This window comes from Vulpes lagopus, chromosome 4, assembly GCF_018345385.1.
Source record: "Vulpes lagopus strain Blue_001 chromosome 4, ASM1834538v1, whole genome shotgun sequence".
Classification (NCBI taxonomy): Eukaryota; Metazoa; Chordata; class Mammalia; order Carnivora; family Canidae; genus Vulpes; species Vulpes lagopus.
Window position 1 is genome coordinate 45,152,054 of NC_054827.1, and position 20,686 is coordinate 45,172,739.

Genomic DNA, 20,686 nt, shown 5'->3' on the forward strand with positions numbered 1-20,686 from the left:
CGCCCCGCAAACAGGAGCCCATTCCCCATTGGTCAGCCCGGGAAAGCTCCGCCCCCAAACCGCGCACCGCACCCGCATCCAGGAGCCCTCGCCCATTGGCCGGCCCGAGACCCCGCCCCCGCAGCGGACGCGCAGGTGGGCGTGGCCGGCGGCCGAATGCAGCTGATGAGGACGCGGCCCAGGACCCCGGACTGTGCGGGGCGACAGCTCACTGGGACCACCTCCCGGAGGGCAGGAAGCAGGTCGCGCGCATACTCGTTCAGTCCAACATATTTATTGAGCACCGACGAAGGCTAAGGGCCGCCCCCGTCACAGTTCTTAGGAGCCTCTAGCACCAGGACCCCACCCTTTCTTGTTTACAAATGAGGAAGCCAAGACCCGGAGCTAGGAGCGAGTCTTTAAGGCCAAACCAGGTTCTAGCCTCCAGGGTGCCCGGGCACAGCTCTGCTCCTGCACCACGCTGCATCCGTCGAGTCATTTCAGTGTCAAGAATGTTCTTTTCCCCCTTCACCCTCTGCCTGTGTCTCTGCCTTTCTGTGTCGCTCATGAATAAATAAATTTTAAAAAAAATGTTCTTTGACCACTTGAGTGCCAAGCAAACTCACAAGCCCTAACTGGACCTGGCGCTTTGCCATAAAGCCAATGGCCTGTGCCGCCCTGCAATCACTCCTGGTTTGTGCTGTAGTACCTGTATTTACACAGGGCATTTAGCATTAGAAAGGTCTACGAACTTTGAGCCTTGAGGCCCCCCCACCCCCACCCCAGGAAACACCTGAAACTAGCTCTTGCAGCAAAGGGATAAGCACAGAGCAGCTACATTTGCACCACATCCTGTCTGAACACTTGCTGACAGCCGGGCCCTGCTTGTGGGGCCCCTGGTGAGGGCTGGGGATGCCAGAGCAGACAAGCAGAATGCACAGCTGGGGAGGATGGCACCTCTTCTCCCCAAGCCCAGGAGAGCTTGGCTCTCACCAACTTGGATACTTAACTTTTGCCCCAGAGATAAGGGCCCATTTGCCCCCAACTCTGCCCCTGACTTTGGGAGAGGTGTGAGGGTCAGAGGGGGCAACAGGAAGTAGCACAGCCAGGCACCCAGCACCTGGAAGCAGGTCTGAACGCTGGCCACTTCACACAGTACCAAGGCAAGTAAGACAACAATCAAAACAGCTGAGGATCCAGTCCTCCAGTTTAAAATCACCCAAACCAAGAGTTGGTCTGCAGGCAGCACCCGAAGTGGTGTGACTAAGAGGCACAAGACGCTAGCTGCCAAAAAGGCTTCTCTAGAAGGCCTGATGCTACTGCCCGAATTTCCACGGTTTGAACCTCATTGCTTTGGTAAGAATTTGTTCCATTGAAGTACAAAGGGCTCCTTGGGGATGTGGCCCAATGGGAAAGTCTCACCTGGCTCTGCACCCAAGGGGTCTTCCATGTGCTCCAGAAAATAAAGGTCCTTCCTGAGGGATTGATGGGTGCGAAGGGCTGGAGATCAATGTGGAATAAAAAAGGAGGCCCTGAACTGGAAAAGGAGGACAAAACCTGGCTTTCTGTTTGTCCCACTGCCTCTGAATCATTTATGACCCTGAAAACCCTAAAGTGAGGTAGGATGCACTGGGGTCACTACCCCCTTTGACAGGTGAGGAACATGAGGCCGGAGGAAGTTAAAAAACTTCATTCACATCTCCTGGCCTATCTCTGCTACCAGCCCCGAGTTCTTGGACACACACCTCTCCTTTAACGTGAAACCTGAGGCCTTGGAGCCCAGGAGTCCTGGTTGGCTGGCCAGCCTCACTCACATCAGGATCTTCCTCTCTGGGAGGGGCTTCCTGGGCTGGGTCTGCATCTCCCTCACCCCCCAAGGTGTTCTATGGGGTCCAGTCCAGGAAGTGTGCATACCCATAATACTGAGACCCTGGGGAAAGGGTCATCCACCCCGGGCCTATTTCCCCCTCTCAACTAATAACCAAAATCAACCACGGATGTTGGGATATTGGGAATCACTCCAGGCCAAAGAAAGCATAACTGGGAAGAACCTGGTGTCCAGGGCAGCAGCCAAGCACCTCCACTAACTCCTAGGCTGTACTGGACAGCCTCTCTACCATCCCCACACACAAAGAGGTTAGCAGAGTACTTTCTGCCTCTCAGAGCTCCTGGTCCCCTTTGCAACCACATATAACACAAAAGCACTAGAAAAGCTCCAAAAAGAGAAAAAAATTTCAGAATAACACAGTAGGAAACTCGAATTTCCAGTGCCTACTCTCCAAACTGTCCATTCTGCTGTGACCTGTGTACAATGTCCAAACTGCGGGCCCTCAATGTCTCTATTGCCCCCTCCTGGAAGGGCCACTAACTCCAGGCCTCTTGCCTATCTCAGATACCTGCCAAAGACTCTCACCAAAATTTGGCATCCTCTAAGCCTTAAGGGATCCTTTATAAGTCAGGAATGTAGAGAAGGCAGCAAAGAGTGACAAACTTAGGAAACAGGAAATTGAGGCATCTGGTCACACACACACTGTCACCAAAAAGGCCACTGCTTCCCATCTGAATGAAAAAAAAGATCTCTCCAAAGCTATTCCAGAACGAAGAACCAGCATCAGGCACAAGTGGAAAGGCCTGAAGGTGGACAGAGGTCCTGCCGGGGTGCCCCAGGAGAGCTGGAGGGTACCCCTGCAGGTTCTTGCCCAGTCAGCCCTCCTCGGTGTGGCTGGGCCGTGGTAGGGGTGGACTCCCAGGGAGGGCAGAGGGAGCTGGGAAGTGTGGGCCCGCCTGGCCACGGGCGTGAGTCTGCATGTGGACAGCCAGGTGGTGGTTCCGGTTGAAGGCCCGGCCACACTGGGGACACTGGTAGGGCCGCTCACCAGTGTGGATGCGCTGGTGACGGAAGAGGTCAGAGGGCCGGCGGAAGGCCTTGCCGCAGTAGGGACAAGCTGGCCAGCCCTGGCTGTTGCCTGTGTGCAGGCGCTGGTGCAGCAGCAGGCTCTTCCGCTGCTGGAAGAAGCGCAGGCACTCACTGCAGTGGTACACCTTGGTGGCCGCTGGCCTCCGCCCCATGAAGGAGCGGCCTGCCAGGGAGCGGTGGCCTCCAGGCTCCTCAGGGAGCCAGCGGATGACAGGGCCAGGCACCACCACCTCCCCGGGCTCCAGAGTGGAGTGGGCCTCCCCCCAGCCAGGTGGGCTCCCTGAAGTCTCCCTGTGCTCCTCCTCCACATGGGTCCGCTGGTGAATGGTCAGGTTAATCTTCAAGCGGAAACTCTGCCCGCAGTCAGGGCAGGGGAAGGTCCGCTCTCGCCGTCGAGGGAGAACACGGGGTGGCTCTCCAACGGAACCTGGTGGCCGTGCGTCCCCTGCCCGCACACATGGCATTCCTGCAGCATGAAGCTGGCTGGGGCCCCCAGTCCCACTCCTCAGCCCCTTGGACATTCTGCACATGGTCTGGCTCCGGGACTCCTCCAGGAAGAGCTGCTCAGGCATCATCTGGTCCTCAGATTGTGCTTCTGTCTTGATGACCACACCACCACCACCTGGAGAAAGGAATCTCCATTGATTTCAAGTGGGCCACATTAACCCCCACCCAGGCCACTGCACCCAGTCCTGGCCTCCAGCACATCTCTAGTCGCATCTGCACCCACCCTCTGCTCCTGTCTTCCCAGAGTCCTTTCTCTTCTGAGCGCTCACAGCACAGATCAGGGACCCAATTCACTTGGCCCTACCAAGCAGACACTGCCTCCTAACATCATCCAGTCTGTTAATTGTCATGTGGCCCAGATGCTCCAATGGCCCATTCCTGGAGGTCAAGCTATGGACATCAGGATAGAGGAGACAAAGCTTCAAAAATAGGAGCCAAGGAGCCAGCGGGGTCAGAGGTCAGATGGAGTGAAAGACAACAGGTGGAAGGGTACAGGGGAGACCCTGGACCCTGAGATACTCTGGCTGCACAGGATCCCCGAGAGTTCTGACAACGTTAGTCCCTAATGAGCCCTGGAGTCGTCAGACTAGGTAAGAAACCTCAGGCCTGGAGGTGGTAGCGGTCTTAGCCATACTCTGAGCTGCTCATCCACATAACAAATCTACACTGAGCACCCCCATTATTGGTTTCTCTGACCTCCCCCGGTGTCCAGCAGCTCCGCTGTTGCAGCAGAAGGTTTGTTCAAAGACTGACAGTGGACCTTACCCTCTGCCTATTAAAACAGAACCTGTAGCCCTTTACAAGCAATTTCCAAGGTCTAGGGCAGAACGATTTCTATCTATTCTTGCTGAAGCATGAACTTAAATTCCCAGGAGACTGCTGCCGAGGAGTGAACCCCTACCTGCTGAACCCTCTGGGCCAGCACCTGATGTCAGGACCCCAGGGGTCTTTGCTCAGTGCAGCTGCCCGGCAACCCTCACAAATAACTCCTGACGGAACTTTATGTCTATGTTAGAAATGACCCAGCTGTTTGTATTTGGTCCTAGAGTTACAGCATCAGTTAAGAGTCTATAAGAATCATCTAAACTTTCCATCTAAATAGTTGCACTTAAAAAATAATAAATAAATAAATAAATAAATAAATAAATAAATAAATAAATAGTTGCACTTAATGGGCTCCCGTGCTATTCCTAAACTTAGGGAGGAGTGTGGGTCCTGGGCCGCACTCCATGGAAGACCAAGGTTCCCAGACCTCTCCGTGGGAGGCCCATCTCCAGCTTGGGACTCCCACCACACCACAACCCCACGGTGGGCCCACCCCTCACCTCTGCCTACCCTCAGAGCTGGTACCAGGATGGAACCAGGGGAGAACAGGATTCCTTTCTATGAGGACAGAAAAATACCCCAAAGCCAGAATGAGCAGTAACTGCTTTCTTTTTTCCTGCTCATCAGAGTGTGAGTCTGGTTTTATGAACTCCAGGCGGGGAAACTAAATTTAAATCACAGGCCACCACATACAAACTGCAAGACATTGGAGGCTGTGCACCTGGACCACTCCACAGGGTTGCTGTGAGGCCTGTCACCAGACCACAAACCTGGTGCATGCAGCTTGTTTTCAAGCAGCACCTTGCCACCAAGCCAGACATGACAGAGGAGGACCAGGACCTAGATGGTCTGGGCCTCCAAGAGCCCCAGGGAACAGTATCTGGGAATTCAGGAGGAAGCCCCTCCTCAGGGCCCCCTGAGCCACCTCCCAACCCGCTCCCAAGGGCCCCTGGGCTCCTTTGAAGTGCTGCTGTGGCCACAGGGCCTCCTCCCATTACTCACCTGGCCCCAAGCTGGGCAGGTTGTTCCTGAGAGAGGAGGTTGGAGACTCCTCACCTGAAGATTCTTCCTCCTGTTTAACTGAGGCTGGAGGCCCTGTGAGAGAGACTCTGTGAGGGCCTTTCCTGACACCAGGCTCTTGCAGGATGCCACCGGCATCTCTAAGCAGAGCCCAGGCATGCTCAAATGCCCACCAGGAAGAGGGGGCCCAGGGCTCTGCCCAGAGGACTGCCCACTCCCCGGCCTCCGCTTCGGAGGTGAGAGGAGAGCTGCGAAGGCCAAGCCCCCAGGTCCCATCTGGGCCAGTGCTGACCACTCCCATCACCCTGATGGATCTCAAAAGGACAGAGGGTTTGGGGAGGCCCCTGAGGAACAGCTCCAGGTCTGCAATGGAGCAGAGACAGTGAGAAGAAGGTCCTCTCTCCTTACAGACTGGGAAGGAGGGACAGGGGTGGGGACCAGGAGGATCATCCTCACCCTCAGGGAGCTCATGTTCACTGGGGGAGATTCACAGAAATAGCTGGAGAGAAAGACTGCAAAGTCAAGCCTCTAGGAAGGAGGAGAACAGGGGGCAGAAGAAGCCAAGCTAGCAGAGTGCAGACAAGGCTCTGTACCACGTGATGGGCTAAATGCTCTCGGAGTTATACTCTATTTTCATGACAGGATAGACAGGAACTTCCTTTACACACAAGCAGACAGAGCTCACTGGAAGGGAGGATTGAAGCCACAGAGCCCCTCACAGGCCTCCAGAAAGAGGACATTTACTGAGGAATGTACACGCCAGCACTGTTCGAGGCAAACAACACAGACTGTCCAGTTAACAGAACCATCGTAGGAAACCTGAGGAGGCCCAGTGCCTGGCCCCGTGTGCCTGGCCCCTCACTGCAGCCAGGCCAGAGTGCCTGGTTCCCAGCCTCAGGGACCCACACTTTTGCTCAGACCATTTTCTCCTGCTGAAAATGCCTTGTTCCCATGCAGCATCTACCATTCCTCTAAGGCCCATCTCAGGGGTCCCCTTCCCAGGAAGCCTGTCCAGCTCAGCCAAGCCTTGTCCCCAACCATCCCTTCCACCTTCAAGCTTTAGCACTTGCTCCAGTGGCACCTGCCTGCCACTGTTGTTGATGCTATTCACACTGCCGCCTGGCAGCTCTCACTTACCAGTGCTCGCTCCAGGTAGGGTTATCCTTGTTTCTGAATCTTGCTGATGCTTGGAGGCCTGCCCTTCTTTTGGCTCCTCCTGGGCAGGGATGATGGGGCTGAGGATGTGCTCTGGGTGTGGAGGGAGGCCTGGAAAATGCACATCAGTGACACTAAGGACAACACAGAGATGCCCCCTGAGGCAGGAGCCTGTGAGGAATGGCCAACTGTAATCAATGGGACTGGGGTGGAGGCATCGGGTCAAAGACAAGTTTTGATACTTAAGTGAACTTCACTGATCCTTAGTGGATAAAAGAGAAGGAAAAGGTACAGCACAGAAACATCTGATCATACAGACAAGTCATGACATGGCAGGGCTAAGGATGTGGCTTTTTAGGGCTTCCCAACTCAGAACAACACAACAGTAGCTTCCAGTCCAAAGTCCTATACCAGGCTGATATATATAGATCCCCTTGGAAGCACCCCAAGATTCTCACTGTAGTTCTGGGTAGGCCTAGGAAGTATGCATTTTTTTAAAGATTTTAATTTTGGGGCACCTGGGTGGATCAGCAGTTGAATGTCTCTTTGGCTCAGGTCGTGATCCTGGGGTCCTGGGATCAAGTCCCACATCAGGCTCCCCACAGGGAGCCTGCTTCTCCCTCTGCCTATGTCTCTGCCTCTGTGCATCTCTCATGAATAAATAAAATCTTAAAAAAAATAATTTTTTTTTATTTGAGAGAGAGAGGAAGATAGAGGTGGGGGGTGCAGAAATGGAGAAGCAAACACTCTGCTGAGCAAGTTGTTCAATCCCAGGACCCCAGGATCACAACCTAAGCTGCAGGCAGCCGCCTAACCAACTGAGCCACCCAGGCACCCATTAGTATACATTTCAAAAAAGCTTCCTAGGTCAAAGAGATGAACAAAGAATTCACAGAATAAGAAATTTAAATGGCCCATAAACAGAAAGATACTCAACCACACACATATAAGAGAGGTAATGTTAAAAAAAAAAACACTGTTGCCAGGGTGCCTGGGTGGCTCAGTTGGTTAAGCAGCTGCCTTTGGCTCAGGTCCTGGGATCAAGCCCCACCCCCAGGCTTCCTGCTTAGTGGCGAATTTGCCTCTTACACTCCCTCTGCCAGCAGGCCCCCTCATGCTCTCTCTCTAATAAACAAATGAAATCTTAAAAAAAAAAAAAAAAAAAAAAAGCAGGGGAGGATTAAACACCATAACCAAGTGGAGTGTATTCTTGGAATGCAAGGCTGGTTCAACATATAAACTAGATCAATGGAATATACCACATTAACAGGATGAAGGAAAACACCCCCTGATCATCTCAATTGATGCAGAAAAAGCATCTGACAAAATTTAACACCCTTTCATGATAAAACCACTCAATAGACTAGACACAGAAAGAAACTATCTCAACATAATAAAAGGCATATTTGAAAAACCAACAGTGAACATAACATTCAATGGTCAAAGAATGAAAGCTTTTCCTCTAAGATTAGGAACAAGGCAAAGATATCCACTTTTAAAACTATCTATTCAACAAAGGACTCAAAGTCCTGGCCAGAGCAAGCAAGCAAGAAACAGAAATAAAAAACATCCAAATTGGAAAGGAAGTAAAATTATCTCTTCAAAGATGATATATGCAGAAAACCCTAGAGATTCCACAATGAACTGTAAGAACTAGCAAATGAGTTAAGCAAATAAGCAGGATAAACATCAACATACAAAAATCAGTTGTATACACTAATAATAAGCAATCTGAAAAGGAAATTACAAAAGCAATTCCACTTATAATAGTATCATAAAGAATGAAATACTCAGGAATTTAACCAAGGAGGTAAAAGACTTTTTTTTTAAAATTTTTATTTATTTTTTATTTTATGATAGTCACAGAGAGAGAGAGAGAGAGAGAGAGAGAGAGAGAGGCAGAGACATAGGCAGAGGGAGAAGCAGGCTCCATGCACCAGGAGCCCGACGTGGGATTCGATCCTGGGTCTCCAGGATCACACCCTGGGCCAAAGGCAGGTGCCAAACCGCTGCGCCACCCAGGGATCCCGGTAAAAGACTTTTATAATGAAAACAAAACACTGGGATGTCTGGGGGCTCAGCAGCTGGGCATCTGCCTTTGGCTCAGGGCATGATCCTGGGTCTGGAGATCTAGTCCCACATCAGGTTCCCTGAGAGGAGCCTGCTTCTCTCTCTGCCTGTGTCTCTGTCTCTCTCTCATGAATGATAAATAAGTCTTTAAAAAAAAAGGGGATCCCTGGGTGGCGCAGCGGTTTGGCGCCTGCCTTTGGCCCAGGGCGCGATCCTGGAGACCCGGGATCGAATCCCACATCGGGCTCCTGGTGCATGGAGCCTGCTTCTCCCTCTGCCTGTGTCTCTGCCTCTCTCTCTCTCTCTGTGACTATCATAAATAATAAAAAAAAAAAAATTAAAAAAAAAAAAACTACAAAAAAATAATAAAAAATAAAAATAAACTACAAAACACTACAGAAAGAAATTAAAGTAATAAATAAATGGAAATATAGCATGCTCATGAATTGGAAGGCTTAATATTGTTACGGTGTTGATACTACCAAACTGACCTACAGATTCAATGCAATTTCTATCAAAGTCTAAATGACATTTTTTTAGAGAAATAGAAAAACCCATCTTAAAATTCATATGGAATCTCAAGGGACCCCAAAGAGCAAAAATAGTAGAACAAAGTTGAAGGACTTCCTGATTTCAAAACTTACTATTAAAGGTCACCATAATCATAACAGTGTGGTAGTGCTGGCATAGATAGAATTAATAAATAGAACCAAGACATAAACTTTCACATATCTGGTCAAATGATATTTGAGAAGGGTCCCAAGACCACTTAATGAGGAAAGGACTGTCTTTTCCACAAATGGTGGTGGGAAAACTGCATATCCACATACAAAAGAATAAAGTTGGATCCTTATCTAACTCCATATACAAAAACGAACTCAAGGGGTGCCTGGATGGCTCAGCAGTTGAGCATCTGCCTCGGATCAGGTTGTGATCCCGGGGTCCTGGGATGGAGTCCCATATTGAGCTCCCCACAGGGAGCCTGCTTCTCCCTCTGCTTCTGTCTCTGCCTCTGTGTGTGTGTGTCTCTCATGAATGAATGAATAAATCTTTAAAAAAAAAAAGCCCAACTAACTCAAAATGAATCAAAGACCTATGCGTAAAACATAAAACTCTTAGACTAGATTTGACATGGATTTCTTGGATAGGACACCAAAGACACAGGTAACAGAAGAAAAAAATAGACAAACGGACTCCATGAAAACTTTAAATTTGTGCATCAAAACACACTATCATCAGTAAAGAGGCAATCCACAGAATGGGAGAGATATTTGTGAGTCACATATCTGATAAGGGATTAATACCCAGGATATGCAGAGAGCTACTAAAACTCAGTAACAGGAAAATGAACAACTCTACTCAAAAATGGGCAAAGGACTTGAATAAATGTTTCTCCAAACAAGATGTACACATGTGCCAAAAAGCACAGGTAAAGATGCTCAACGTCACTCATCATTAGGGAAATGCAACTCAAACTACAATGAGATACCACTTCACACTCATTATGATGGTTACCATTAAAAAGAAACAACAGAAAATAGTAAGTGTTGGCAAAAATGTAGAGAAACTGGAACCCTTGTACACTGCTGGTGAGATTATAAAATGGTACAGTCACTGTGGAAAACAGCATAATGGTCCTCAAAAAATTAAAAATAGAATTACCATGATCCAGCAATTCCACTTATTTTTTATTGTTTTTCCCCCCACTTCTAAGCCAAAAAGAAATGAAGGCAGTGTCTCTTAAGAGGTATTTGTGTGTCCATGGTCATAAGCAGCGTTATTCACAACAGCTAAAACACAGAAACAACCCATGTATCCATTGACAAATGATGGATAAGCAAAATGTGGTATTCACATACAGTAGAATATTTAGACTAAAAAAGGAAAGAAGTTTTGACACCTGCTACAATACGGATGAAACTTAAGAACACTACGCTGAATGAAAGAAGCCAGTCATGAAAAGACAAATGCTGTGCGATTCCACTTCTATGAGGAACTTGGAGTAGGCAAAATCAGAGACAGAAAGAACTGTGGTTGTCAGGGGCTTTGGAATGGGGCAGATGAGGATTACCATTTAATGAGTATAGAGTTTCAGTTTTATAAGATGAAAAGAATTCTGGAGATGGATGGTGGTGATGGGAGGGGGGGACTGCAGGACATTATGATGTATCTAATACCACCAAACAGTACACCTAAAAATGGCTAAGATGGCAACTTTTATGTTATGTGTATTTGACTACGATAAGGAAAAGAGAAAACAAAACAGAAATGAAATATTGATACACATGGATGAACCCTGAAAACATTACGCTAAGGGAAAGAAGCCAGAGTCAAAAGACCATGTATTGTAAATTCCATTTCTATGAAGCATCCAGGCTCGGCAATTATATAGCCAGGAAGACTTGTTATCGCTTACAGCTGGAGAGTTAGGAAGGGGCTGGTGGTGACAGCCAGACGGTACAGCGTTTGTTTTGGAGGTGATGAAAGTGTTATAAAATTGACTGTGGGGTTTACTGGTTGCACGTATCGATGAATAAGCTAGAAACCACTCGACTGTACAGGTTAAATGGGAGAGTTGTACAGTGACTTAATTATAGCTAATAAAGCTGTTACTTAAAGCTACACAGAAATATTAAGCAGACATATTCTTACATATTAGGCAGACAAAAATTCCACAAGTTTGACCACATTCTCTTTGGCAAGGCCAGGCCTTCTTTCAGAACACTGAAGGAGATGCAAATGATATAACCTCCATGGAGGGGTATTTGGTGATAAATTTTCAAAAATTTACATATTCATTTATCTCTGAACCTTAACTGTAGCTTCTAGAAATCTATCCCAAAGATACATTGGCAAAAATATGAACTGCCTTATGCACAAAGTAGTCACTACAACATTATTTATATCACCAAAATATTGGAAGTATGCCAAGTGTCCACCAGTAGGGACTGGTTAAACAAACTATGGTATACGACACCATGGAACAATTCTGCATCCACAAAAAAAGGGAGGAAGATCTCTACATACATGTATGAAGTGATCTCCAGGAGAAACTGTGTGAGACAGGGATGGGTGGAGACACATGTACCTGTGTTACTGATCTTTGCAAAAGGAAACACCAGAATTATAAAGAAGAAACTAATAAGAATGGTTATCCATAGGTACAAGAAGGGGATGAGAATGGAAATAAGACTTCCCTGAATGTATTCTGTTAAACCATTTTGACTTTGCAAACACAACATGGCTTATATATTCAAAATGTTAAATGAAAAGGTAAAAAGAGCCACTTCTAAGAATCTAAAAATAGAGGCACCTGAGTGGCTCAGTTGGTTAAGTGTCTGCCTTCAGCTTAGGTCATGCTCCCAGGGCCCCACGTGGGGCTCCCTGCTCAGCGGGGAGTCTGCTTCTCCCTCTCCCTCTGCCCCTCCCCCATCATGCAGGCTAAATAAATAACATCTTTTAAAAACAGATTTTTTTAAAAAACCGAAAAATACATAGAAACAAATAAACTTAACTGTATATTGAGTTGGTGACATAACCACATAGAGATAATAATTATTTCAAGTGACTTTAAGTGGTAGAATTTCGTCTGTAAGTCCTGAATGGAATGCATTCAGAGGACAAAAAGAGCTTGCAAAGAAACTCAGCCTTCAGTCAGAAGTCTAATTGTTTAAGATTTCCATGTAAAAGAAAAGAGATTGGGGGGTGGGGGTGACTGGGTGGCGGGCACTTGACAGGATGAGCACTGGGTGTTATTCTGTATGTTGACAAATTGAACACCAATAAAAAATAAATCTATTTTAAAAATAAATAAATAAAATAAAAGAGATATACAAGTATAAGATCAAAGAACATGGGACACCTGGGTGGCTCAACTTTGAGCATCTGCCTTCCACTCAGGGCGTGATCCTAGGGTCCTGGGATTGAGTCCCACATTGGGCTCCCTGCGTGGAACCTGCTTCTCCTTCTTGCCTGTGTCTCTGCCTCTCTCTCGCTCTCTGTGTCTCTCATGAATAAATAAAATCGTTAAAAAAAATTAAATTTGAATGAGAAATAGCACTATGGACTCAATTTTTTCCTTTTCAAAAATACATATTTTCTAAAAAAATTTTTTTTTAATTCTGAAAAAACCCTAGAAGTAATGGCAAAAATGAGCAACTACCAGCACTCATATTGTGGTCTCCAAATAGCATTCGTTGCTGAAAGGAATCAAAACTCCTTGGAGAAATCTGTATTCTGGGTCTGGGGCAAGAACTATGCTAGATGATTCCAGAACATCTTATGGTATCTGAAAGCCACAGAAGTCACATCAAAATGGCCTACGGGCCAACTTGAAGGCGCTCCCATGAGCTAAACATGGGACAAGTTAAGCACAAAAAATAATGGCTGTGAAAGACTGGCATATATAAAATATTCAACAGTCTATGAAGTCATTAAAAAAAAGAAAAAAAAAAAAAGCCCAAGTATCGGTCACCTTTGAAGGCTTCTAAGGTAGTAACTCTTCATTCTGAAAACTGATGAAGGAAAAGAATTAAGCTTTTATCCTGCCTTTTCTGTACAGACTGTATTTCAGGGTAACTAAGAGTTGATTAGGGAAATTCTTCTTTATAAAAGAATTTCAGCTATTCTGTGCGTAAGTAGGACAGACTCTTAACATTCTGCAACCCCTCATAGAGTAACAAATCTGGGCAACAATGTTCAATGACTATTACAATCATTAGGTGAGAAGGTGACAGGGAGCTTTGTAAGGACAGGGCTCAGGATCCAGAGAAGGCAGGCAGGCAAGGGCTAGCAGGGAGTACACAGCCCCACCTCTGAAGTCATCCTGCCCATAAAGTTCAGCCGAAATCTAAAGAAGCCTCTTGATCTACCAGTTTATAGGAAATGCAAGAAACAGAAGAATAAATGACACCACATCCAAAATATGGGAAGTAACGGCATTTAAAAAGATAAATGGTGTAAGAATGTCAACAAATAAAGGACATGGAAGGAGATCTGAGGATGGTCAATCACCTGAGGAGCGGAGCAACAAAATGTGGTGAATGCGGTGTACCCACACAGATATGGACGCAGGCACAATGTGCATAAACCTAAACACACATTCAGTGAAAGGAGGCTGACACAAAAGGTCACACACAGTATGACTCCATTTAAGTGAAATGTCTAGGGACACTCGGGTAGCTCAGTGGTTGAGCATCTGCCTTGGGCTCAGGTCATGATCCTGGAGACCTGGGATCAAGTCCTATGTCAGGCTCCCCGCAGGAAGCCTGTTTCTCCTTCTGCTTGTGTCTCTGACTCTCTCTGTGTGTCTCTCATGAATAAATAAAATCTTAAAAAAAAAAAATAAGTGAAATGTCTAGAACAGGCAAAGCTAAGACACACGGAATAGATCAGTAGCTGCTTAGCTAGCTGCCTAGCTAGCTGCTACGGAGCAGGGGGAGGGAAAAGGGAAGTTAACTCCCGTGACTACAGGTTTCTCTCTGGTGGGCAAGAGAGGTTCTAAGAACAGCTTATGGTGATGGTCAAAAAACTGTGAATACAGTAAAACACCGAGCAGTATACTTTAATTATTGAATTGGATGGTCTGTTAACTAAATCTCAATAAAGCTGTTAAACCTGGCATTGGGGGGAGGTTTTCACAGGCTTCATAACAGACTTTTTATAAACCGAATACAACAGGTGGACTCTGGTATACTAGAATTAGGACCCAGCACCTGCAGAAAACAGTTTTGAGACAACTGGGGAAAAGAGAACGTGGGCTAGGGATTAGATGTTAATCTGCTGGGTGTGACAGTGATATCTGGGTTGTTTAGAGAAAGGGAAGAGACAGTGAAGCCAGTGTAGCCAACCCCTGGTCACTGCTGAATGTGTGTGACGATCACTTGGAGGCTCACTGTACTCTTCTACTTCCATTTATTTTTTAAAACTTAAAAAAAAAAAAAAAAAAAAACAGCCCAGAAGACTCTGATGGGCTGCCAACTTTGGAACCACTGTCCCATACCTTACTAGCTCTCAGGATGAAGTTGGCTTGGCCGCTCCCCTGAGAGGGCCATTTCCACAAAGGGAAGCCAGTACACAACAGGCCTTAGAGCTCCAGGTTCAAGTTGGGGAGCTGAGGTGGAAGGGGCAGGCAAGAGGGGCAGCAATAATGCTGCTGCTAGCAGTATCACTGTCAGTAATAAGCCCCCACTTACATAACGCTCAATAAGTATGAGCTTTACGTCTGCCGTGTCATGCAGTCCTCACAACAACCAACCACACGACACCAGGACTGCTGGCCACTCACTCAGAAGCAGAAACAGTACAGCTCAAAGACAAAAGCTCTGCACCCGCCCCGACCAGGCTGGCCTAAGACAGAGTGGGCCCCACTTTGGGTTAAGGGCTTGTGATCCCTTCCTGGCCTCACAGCACATCTGGAAAGCCCAGGAGAGCAGGACTACGATTCAGTGTGCCCCGCTCACTCCCCCACCTCACCCCCACTCACCAAGGCTTGGCCTCCTTGGGCATGCTGCCTCCCTCTTATTTCCCTCCTCCTGGCCCCATGGGCCTTCAGGACAAGGCTCCTCTCCCCTCTCCATCTGGGTCAGGATGTCTGGTTTGGAGATGGCATAATCTGCACACAGAATGGAAAGAGAGCTGGGTCAAGACTGGACACCTGCCACCCGGCTACCCAGAGAGATGGAGAGACACCGAGAAAAACAGCACTGAAAGCAAAGACACAGACTTCTGGAGGCCAATCTGTGGACGCAGACCCAGATCCCCACCTATGCAGCCTTACCCAGGGACACCAGCATCTCATAGTTGCCCCGCATCACGTGCTTGTAGAGCTCCTTCTGCCAATTATCCAGCTTGCCCCACTCCGGCTCAGAGAAATACACGGCCACATCATCAAAGGTCACGGGCACCTGGAACAGTGTCACGCACGCTCACCCACACACTTACAGGCACCACCCCTCAGGCCATCCCACCCCAAGTGCCCAAAAGATACCTTAGGGACCTCCCCTTTGCTGCCTGGCGGAAGCCGCAGGATCCAGAAATTTCGATTTTTCAGCAGGTTCTCCATGTTCTCCAGCCGCCTCTGCAGCAGCCCGTACTCCTGCAGCAGGGTCCCCAGCACAACCCACTTGCCCTCCAGCTGGTTCCCAAACTCCATGGCCGTCTTCTCACAGTCCGCCAGTTTCTTCTCGGCCGTCCCCGTCCGCCCCTCCAGGGTCAGCAAGCGGGCCAGGCAGGAGTCCACCTTCTTCTCCAAGGCCTGGATGGCGGCCACCACGGTCCACAGTGTGATCTCCGTGGAGTATAGGTATGAGTTCTTCTCAGCTGCTGGCTGGGGTGACAAAGAAGGCGTCGAAGGGCTTTCGTCCTCTGTTTGCTTGTCCCTCTCTGGAGCCTGTCCACAAGAAGAGAAAGGGGAGATATTATCAGAATGATACAATCAAAACACATACTTCAGAAAGAAGCCTCAGCTGTTCCGGCAAAGCCCCACGTGGGATCCTAAGGGCCAGTCAGGCAGCAGTGTGGGACGGGAGGCAGGGACATCAGTTAGGAGTGCAGCCTCAGGACCGGAAACACTGGCGGGACCAAGGTGTTAGCAAGTGGAAAGTGGGAGAAAATATCTGCAGTTCTCAGGTGGGCTTCCATGTTGGGTCCTAGTCTCCTGTCTCACACCCAGAGGCCGGGTTCAACCAGCAACTCTGCTGCTCCCAAGCTGGCTGGCTCGGGCAAGGTTTTTCACACACCCTTCAATTTCACTTCCACATCTAGAAAATGGTACTTACATGGGAGGATTGTGAGAATTTCTTTTTTTAAGATTTTATTTATTCATGAGAGACACAGAGAGAGAGAAGAGAGGCAGACACAGGCAGAGGGAGAAGCAGGCTCCATGCAGGGAGCCAATGTGGGACTTGATCCTGGGACTCCAGGATCACACCCTGGGCCGAAGGCAGGCGCTAAACCACTGAGCCACCCAGGGATCCCCAGGATTGTGAGAATTAATGACACAATCCTCACCAGTGTCTAGCATGTGGGAAATACTCAATGCACACAAAGCCCCATGTTGATTTGATTAAGATGATAATGATGTTGACAATGCTGATGATGATGGTTCTGGCTCAGGGACTCAGCAAGAAAGAGTTCACATGGGCTTTTCTCCTCCACCTCTTTCATTCCCTCACCTTTAGGCACCTTGGAAAGAGCTTCTAAAGTGCCTCAGCTCACACCAGTGCCTGGTGCATGAGCCAGAGTGTGTGCAACGGCCTGGTCCCAAGTACCTTGTACTAAAAGCCTTTTTGGAAGAATGAAGTGACCTCTCACCCGTCCCCTTCACTCACTCTTCATGGTCAGACCACCTCAAGTCCTCTCTGACTTCCAAAATTATCTCAAATCCATCCTCTTCTCCACTGTCATCACTTGGTCCCAGCCGCAGCAATGCCCCCTAACTCCCCCACTTCACCTCCTCCTCCTCAGTACACTTTCCCAGAGCAGTCAGGAAGTGTTTAAAAATACAGGCTAGGGAAATCCCTGGGTGGTGCAGCGGTTTGGCGCCTGCCCAGGGCGCGATCCTGGAGACCGGGGATCGAATCCCACATCAGGGTCCCGGTGCATGGAGCCTGCTTCTCCCTCTGCCTATGTCTCTGCCTCTCTCTATGACTATCATAAATAAATAAAATAAAAATACAGGCTAGATCATTTTAGGCCCCTGCTTAAAACTCTTCAGTAGCTTGCCAGCATACTTCGAGCAGAATCCACACCACTTCTTGTACCTCCACCTGCCTCTCTAACCTTATATATACTACACTCCAGCCACCTCGGCCTCCCTGGATTCCTAACACGCACCTCACTCTCCTCCATGCATGTGTTAGTTCCACCCCACCCCACCTAGCTACCTACCTACCTCTCTGTGCATCTGGCTTCCTCTTATTTTTAAGGCTCCGGCAACTCAAAGCCTTCTAGAAACCTTCACTGACTGGCAAAGCTGAAAGAGGACCTTGTGAGTCCCTTCTTTGACAGCACTAAGGACTCAAGACAAGTCCATGTGTGGTTTGTTTCCTGCAAAACCCAAGTTCTCCAAGGGTCACTGTTGTATTCTCAGCTTCTAAAAGAGTGCCTCAATCACTGCAGATGCTCAATGAATACCTACTGAATGAATGAATAACCTCACAACATTCATTCAGTACCAACTACTGAACACCTGCCTTGTAAAGGTGCAATAGGGGAATGCAGAAAAAATTATGTGGTTCTTCCTTTTCCAGGAGAAAAATTCTGTATAGAAACAGTCATGATAAACCACAGTATGATATGATGGGCTGACAAGAGCTGGGGGCACATCTGTTCTGTTTGGGGAGTTTCTCGGGAATCTCAGGTACTCTAATTAAAGACTGCAGAAGGGAAGGAGTGTATGGATAGGAATAGCCAGAGAAAGTCCTGGGGAGTGGTCCTGGGCTAGGTGGAAGCTGATGATGTCACCAGTGCAGTTACAGAAATGGCTTGGGGGGTATTCCCCAGGGGACAGGGCCACAAACTGCAGTACTCCCCACCCCCCTTCTTTCCCTAGCACTCCGGGAATCCTAAGGGAAGGACACACCAAACTCATTAAAGGAAAGGGACGGGAAGTTCCTCCTTCAAAAGGATCCCCCAAGATCAAGGTTTCAGAAACTTCACTAAGATGTATTAATAATAACAGAAGGCACCTATTGAGCGTTGTATGCAAGTGATTTTCTATAGCCAAAGGATTCTTTTCTCCAAATTGGGCATACTGCCCATTACCGGCCAACATTATAAAGTCATCCAAATAATTCAATCCAACACGCTAATCTCAAAAAAAAAAGGGGGGGGGGGACACCTGGGTGGCTTGGCGGTTGAGTGTCTGCCTTGGGCCCAGGGCGTGATCCCAGGATCCAGGATGGAGTCCCACATCGGGCTCCTTGCATGGAGCCTGCTCCTCCCTCTGCCTGTCTCTGCCTCTCTCTCTCTCTCTCTCTCTCTCTGTGTGACTATCATATATTAAAAAAAAAAAAAAAAAAAAAAAGTCCCTACACTCCCTCTCGTAAGCAGCATTCAGCACCTTTCTCTTAGGTAAAAGTACAACACTGGGTACCTTCACCGGGATGCAATCCCGAAGTTCTGGCCTAGACGTCGGGCTGCTGGGCCGTGGCCCCGACCAGGTGAGCGACCTTGGGCCGGTCCCTTCCCCGAGCCCGACCGGCTGTCAGAACCGCAGGGGCCTGGCGACCTGTCCGCCCTGCGTGCCTCCAACGAGACAATGGACGGGGGCACAGCCGCTCTGCTCCAACCACGGCCTGTCATCGGAAGCGCCGCGGAGAAGCCTGGCCAGCCCCCGCCGTCGGGGCCGCCTCCCCTGCCGTCTGGGCCGCCCGGTCGGTCGGTCGTCCCGAAAGCCGGGCCCGGACGCAAACCGGGGCGGCGGGGCGGACAGGGCAGGCGCGGCGGGGCGGGCGGCGGCCTGGGCGGAGGCGGCGGGCAGGGAGGCCGCGCGGCGGGGCCGCTCCACGCCGGCCGGGCGGAGACCCTCACGGGCCCTCGCGGCGGCTGAGGCGGCGGCCCTGGCCCGTCTGGGCGTCCGCGCGCCGGGGCGCTTACCCGGGCGGGCGCCGCTTCGGCCATGGCTGCTCGCGTCCCTCTGTCGGCGGCTCTGCTCGGCCGGGCCTGGCGGGCCTGGCGCAGCGCGCAGGCGGAGGCGGAGCGGAGCCGCCCAGCTTCGGAGCTCCTGCCGGGAGGCCGCGAGCTGCGTCCGAGCCACGTGCCCCGTCGGCCCTTTAAACAAGAGCTGCGCTCGCGGCCGGGCCCGGGGGTGCGCACAGCGCCCCCTGCAGCCCGAAGGACCGCACGCCCGCGGCCCGCGGCCCTCCGCGCGCCCCCGCGGGTCCTCGCGGCCTCGGGGGTCGCCCGGGGGAGGCCGCCCGCCCACCCCGGCCTAGGCCGCGGGAGTGGACGCCGGTGGCAGACTCCCCGCGGGCCCCTCCAGCTGGGCCCCCGCCGGGAGGGGAGCAGGGGCAGCGTGGTAGGCTCACGGGGGCGGGGGGCAGCGGCCCACTGGGGGGAACTCGGTCAGGGAGCTCATGAAGCAGGGGTGCGGTTTCCCCGTGTAGGGGAGGGGCAGTCCTCGCCGGGGAATCGGAAGTTTACGTCGATTGACCGTTTTAACGCCTGCAATGGACCGAAAGTGACTTGGTTTGGTTATACACGTTATTCCCGGCAGTGGGGTAGGGCGGGACAGATAAAGGTCTTAAAGCTACTTGTTTAACTTTACAGAACACAGAGACATCAGGAAAAATTTATTTCATTAAAAAATAATAAAGCTCTCTCTCCCTTCCCCAAATCCCCGTTGGGACTCCTGGGTCTCCTCTACCTTTCCTGGGGCCTACTACCCCAGCAGACACTCCCCTCAAGCATGCTTTTGCAGAGCCCTCTGGAGCCTTCTATGCCACACCCAGTCTTCACTTGTCCATCAGCCACCAGTCAGGAATCTTCTGTGGCTTGGGCTCCAGGCTGGGCGAGCAGCAGGAGTAAAGGCAACACAATTCAGATCCTACACATTTGAATAAACTACTCATGCTCATACCCATCTTCCTTGACTGTAACCCAAGAACCTTACTTTGGAAAAATCAGAGTTAACCACTGAATATAAAGTAAAATGTGCTGTATGCAGGTTTTACCTTCTATCTTTTCTGCATTTCCCATTCATCCTAGTCTTTGTCCAACAAGCCTACAAACTCTTCCCGGTAGAAATTATTCTGCAGGGGTTTTTATTTTTAGTATTTTCTCTTTTTGGAGGGAGGGGAGATTATTTGCCCATATATTTGATCTAAGCGAAAGTGTGGTCAACTGACATATAATAAACAAACAGATACCTTCTCCAAGTAAGGTGCATCCTTAGACTTTGGGGGCAAGCTGAGGAAGTTCAGTAAGAAAATCAACATCTCACATCATTCATCGTGGAGATCTTTGTTGAAATAACCCAATTAACTTGCAAATGTGTGATGAAATCTTTAACAAAATCCTTAGGATCTCATCAGGGGTTGATCAGACCCATATACTAAGGATTATAAAATACTGGTAAATTGTGAGCTTCTAAGATTTAATGCAAACACAAAGAGCCTGAGAAATGGATTGCAAAGGAAGAAAACATTACTATTTAACAAACTGTTCAAGGGTAGCCCAGGGGACTCAGCAGTTTAGCCCCACCTTCAGCCC

General features: G+C 49.2%; 1 protein-coding gene across 1 annotated transcript; it reads right to left on the bottom strand.

The window, feature by feature from the left end:
- Positions 1-258: 258 nt before the first annotated feature.
- ZNF783 (zinc finger family member 783) lies at positions 259-19,257 on the bottom strand. The gene is made up of 7 exons (XM_041752760.1): positions 19,073-19,257; positions 15,462-15,863; positions 15,252-15,378; positions 14,958-15,086; positions 6,386-6,514; positions 5,231-5,323; positions 259-3,518 (listed from the first exon to the last, which is right to left on the bottom strand). The coding sequence occupies exons 1-7, from the start codon at positions 19,094-19,096 to the stop codon at positions 2,683-2,685; spliced, it is 1,740 nt and encodes a 579-aa protein (XP_041608694.1). The 5' UTR covers positions 19,097-19,257; the 3' UTR covers positions 259-2,682.
- Positions 19,258-20,686: the final 1,429 nt, after the last annotated feature.

Bases quoted from the DNA above. Each gene is read 5' to 3' on its own strand.
- ZNF783 (XM_041752760.1), bottom strand. From the start codon at position 19,096: ATGGCCGAAGCGGCGCCCGCCCGG. The intron at 15,864-19,072 runs GTAAGCGCCCCG...TCTTGTGGACAG, and splicing joins CCGAAGCGGCGCCCGCCCGG to GCTCCAGAGAGGGACAAGCA. The intron at 15,087-15,251 runs GTAAGGCTGCAT...TTCTGTGTGCAG, and splicing joins TGAGATGCTGGTGTCCCTGG to ATTATGCCATCTCCAAACCA.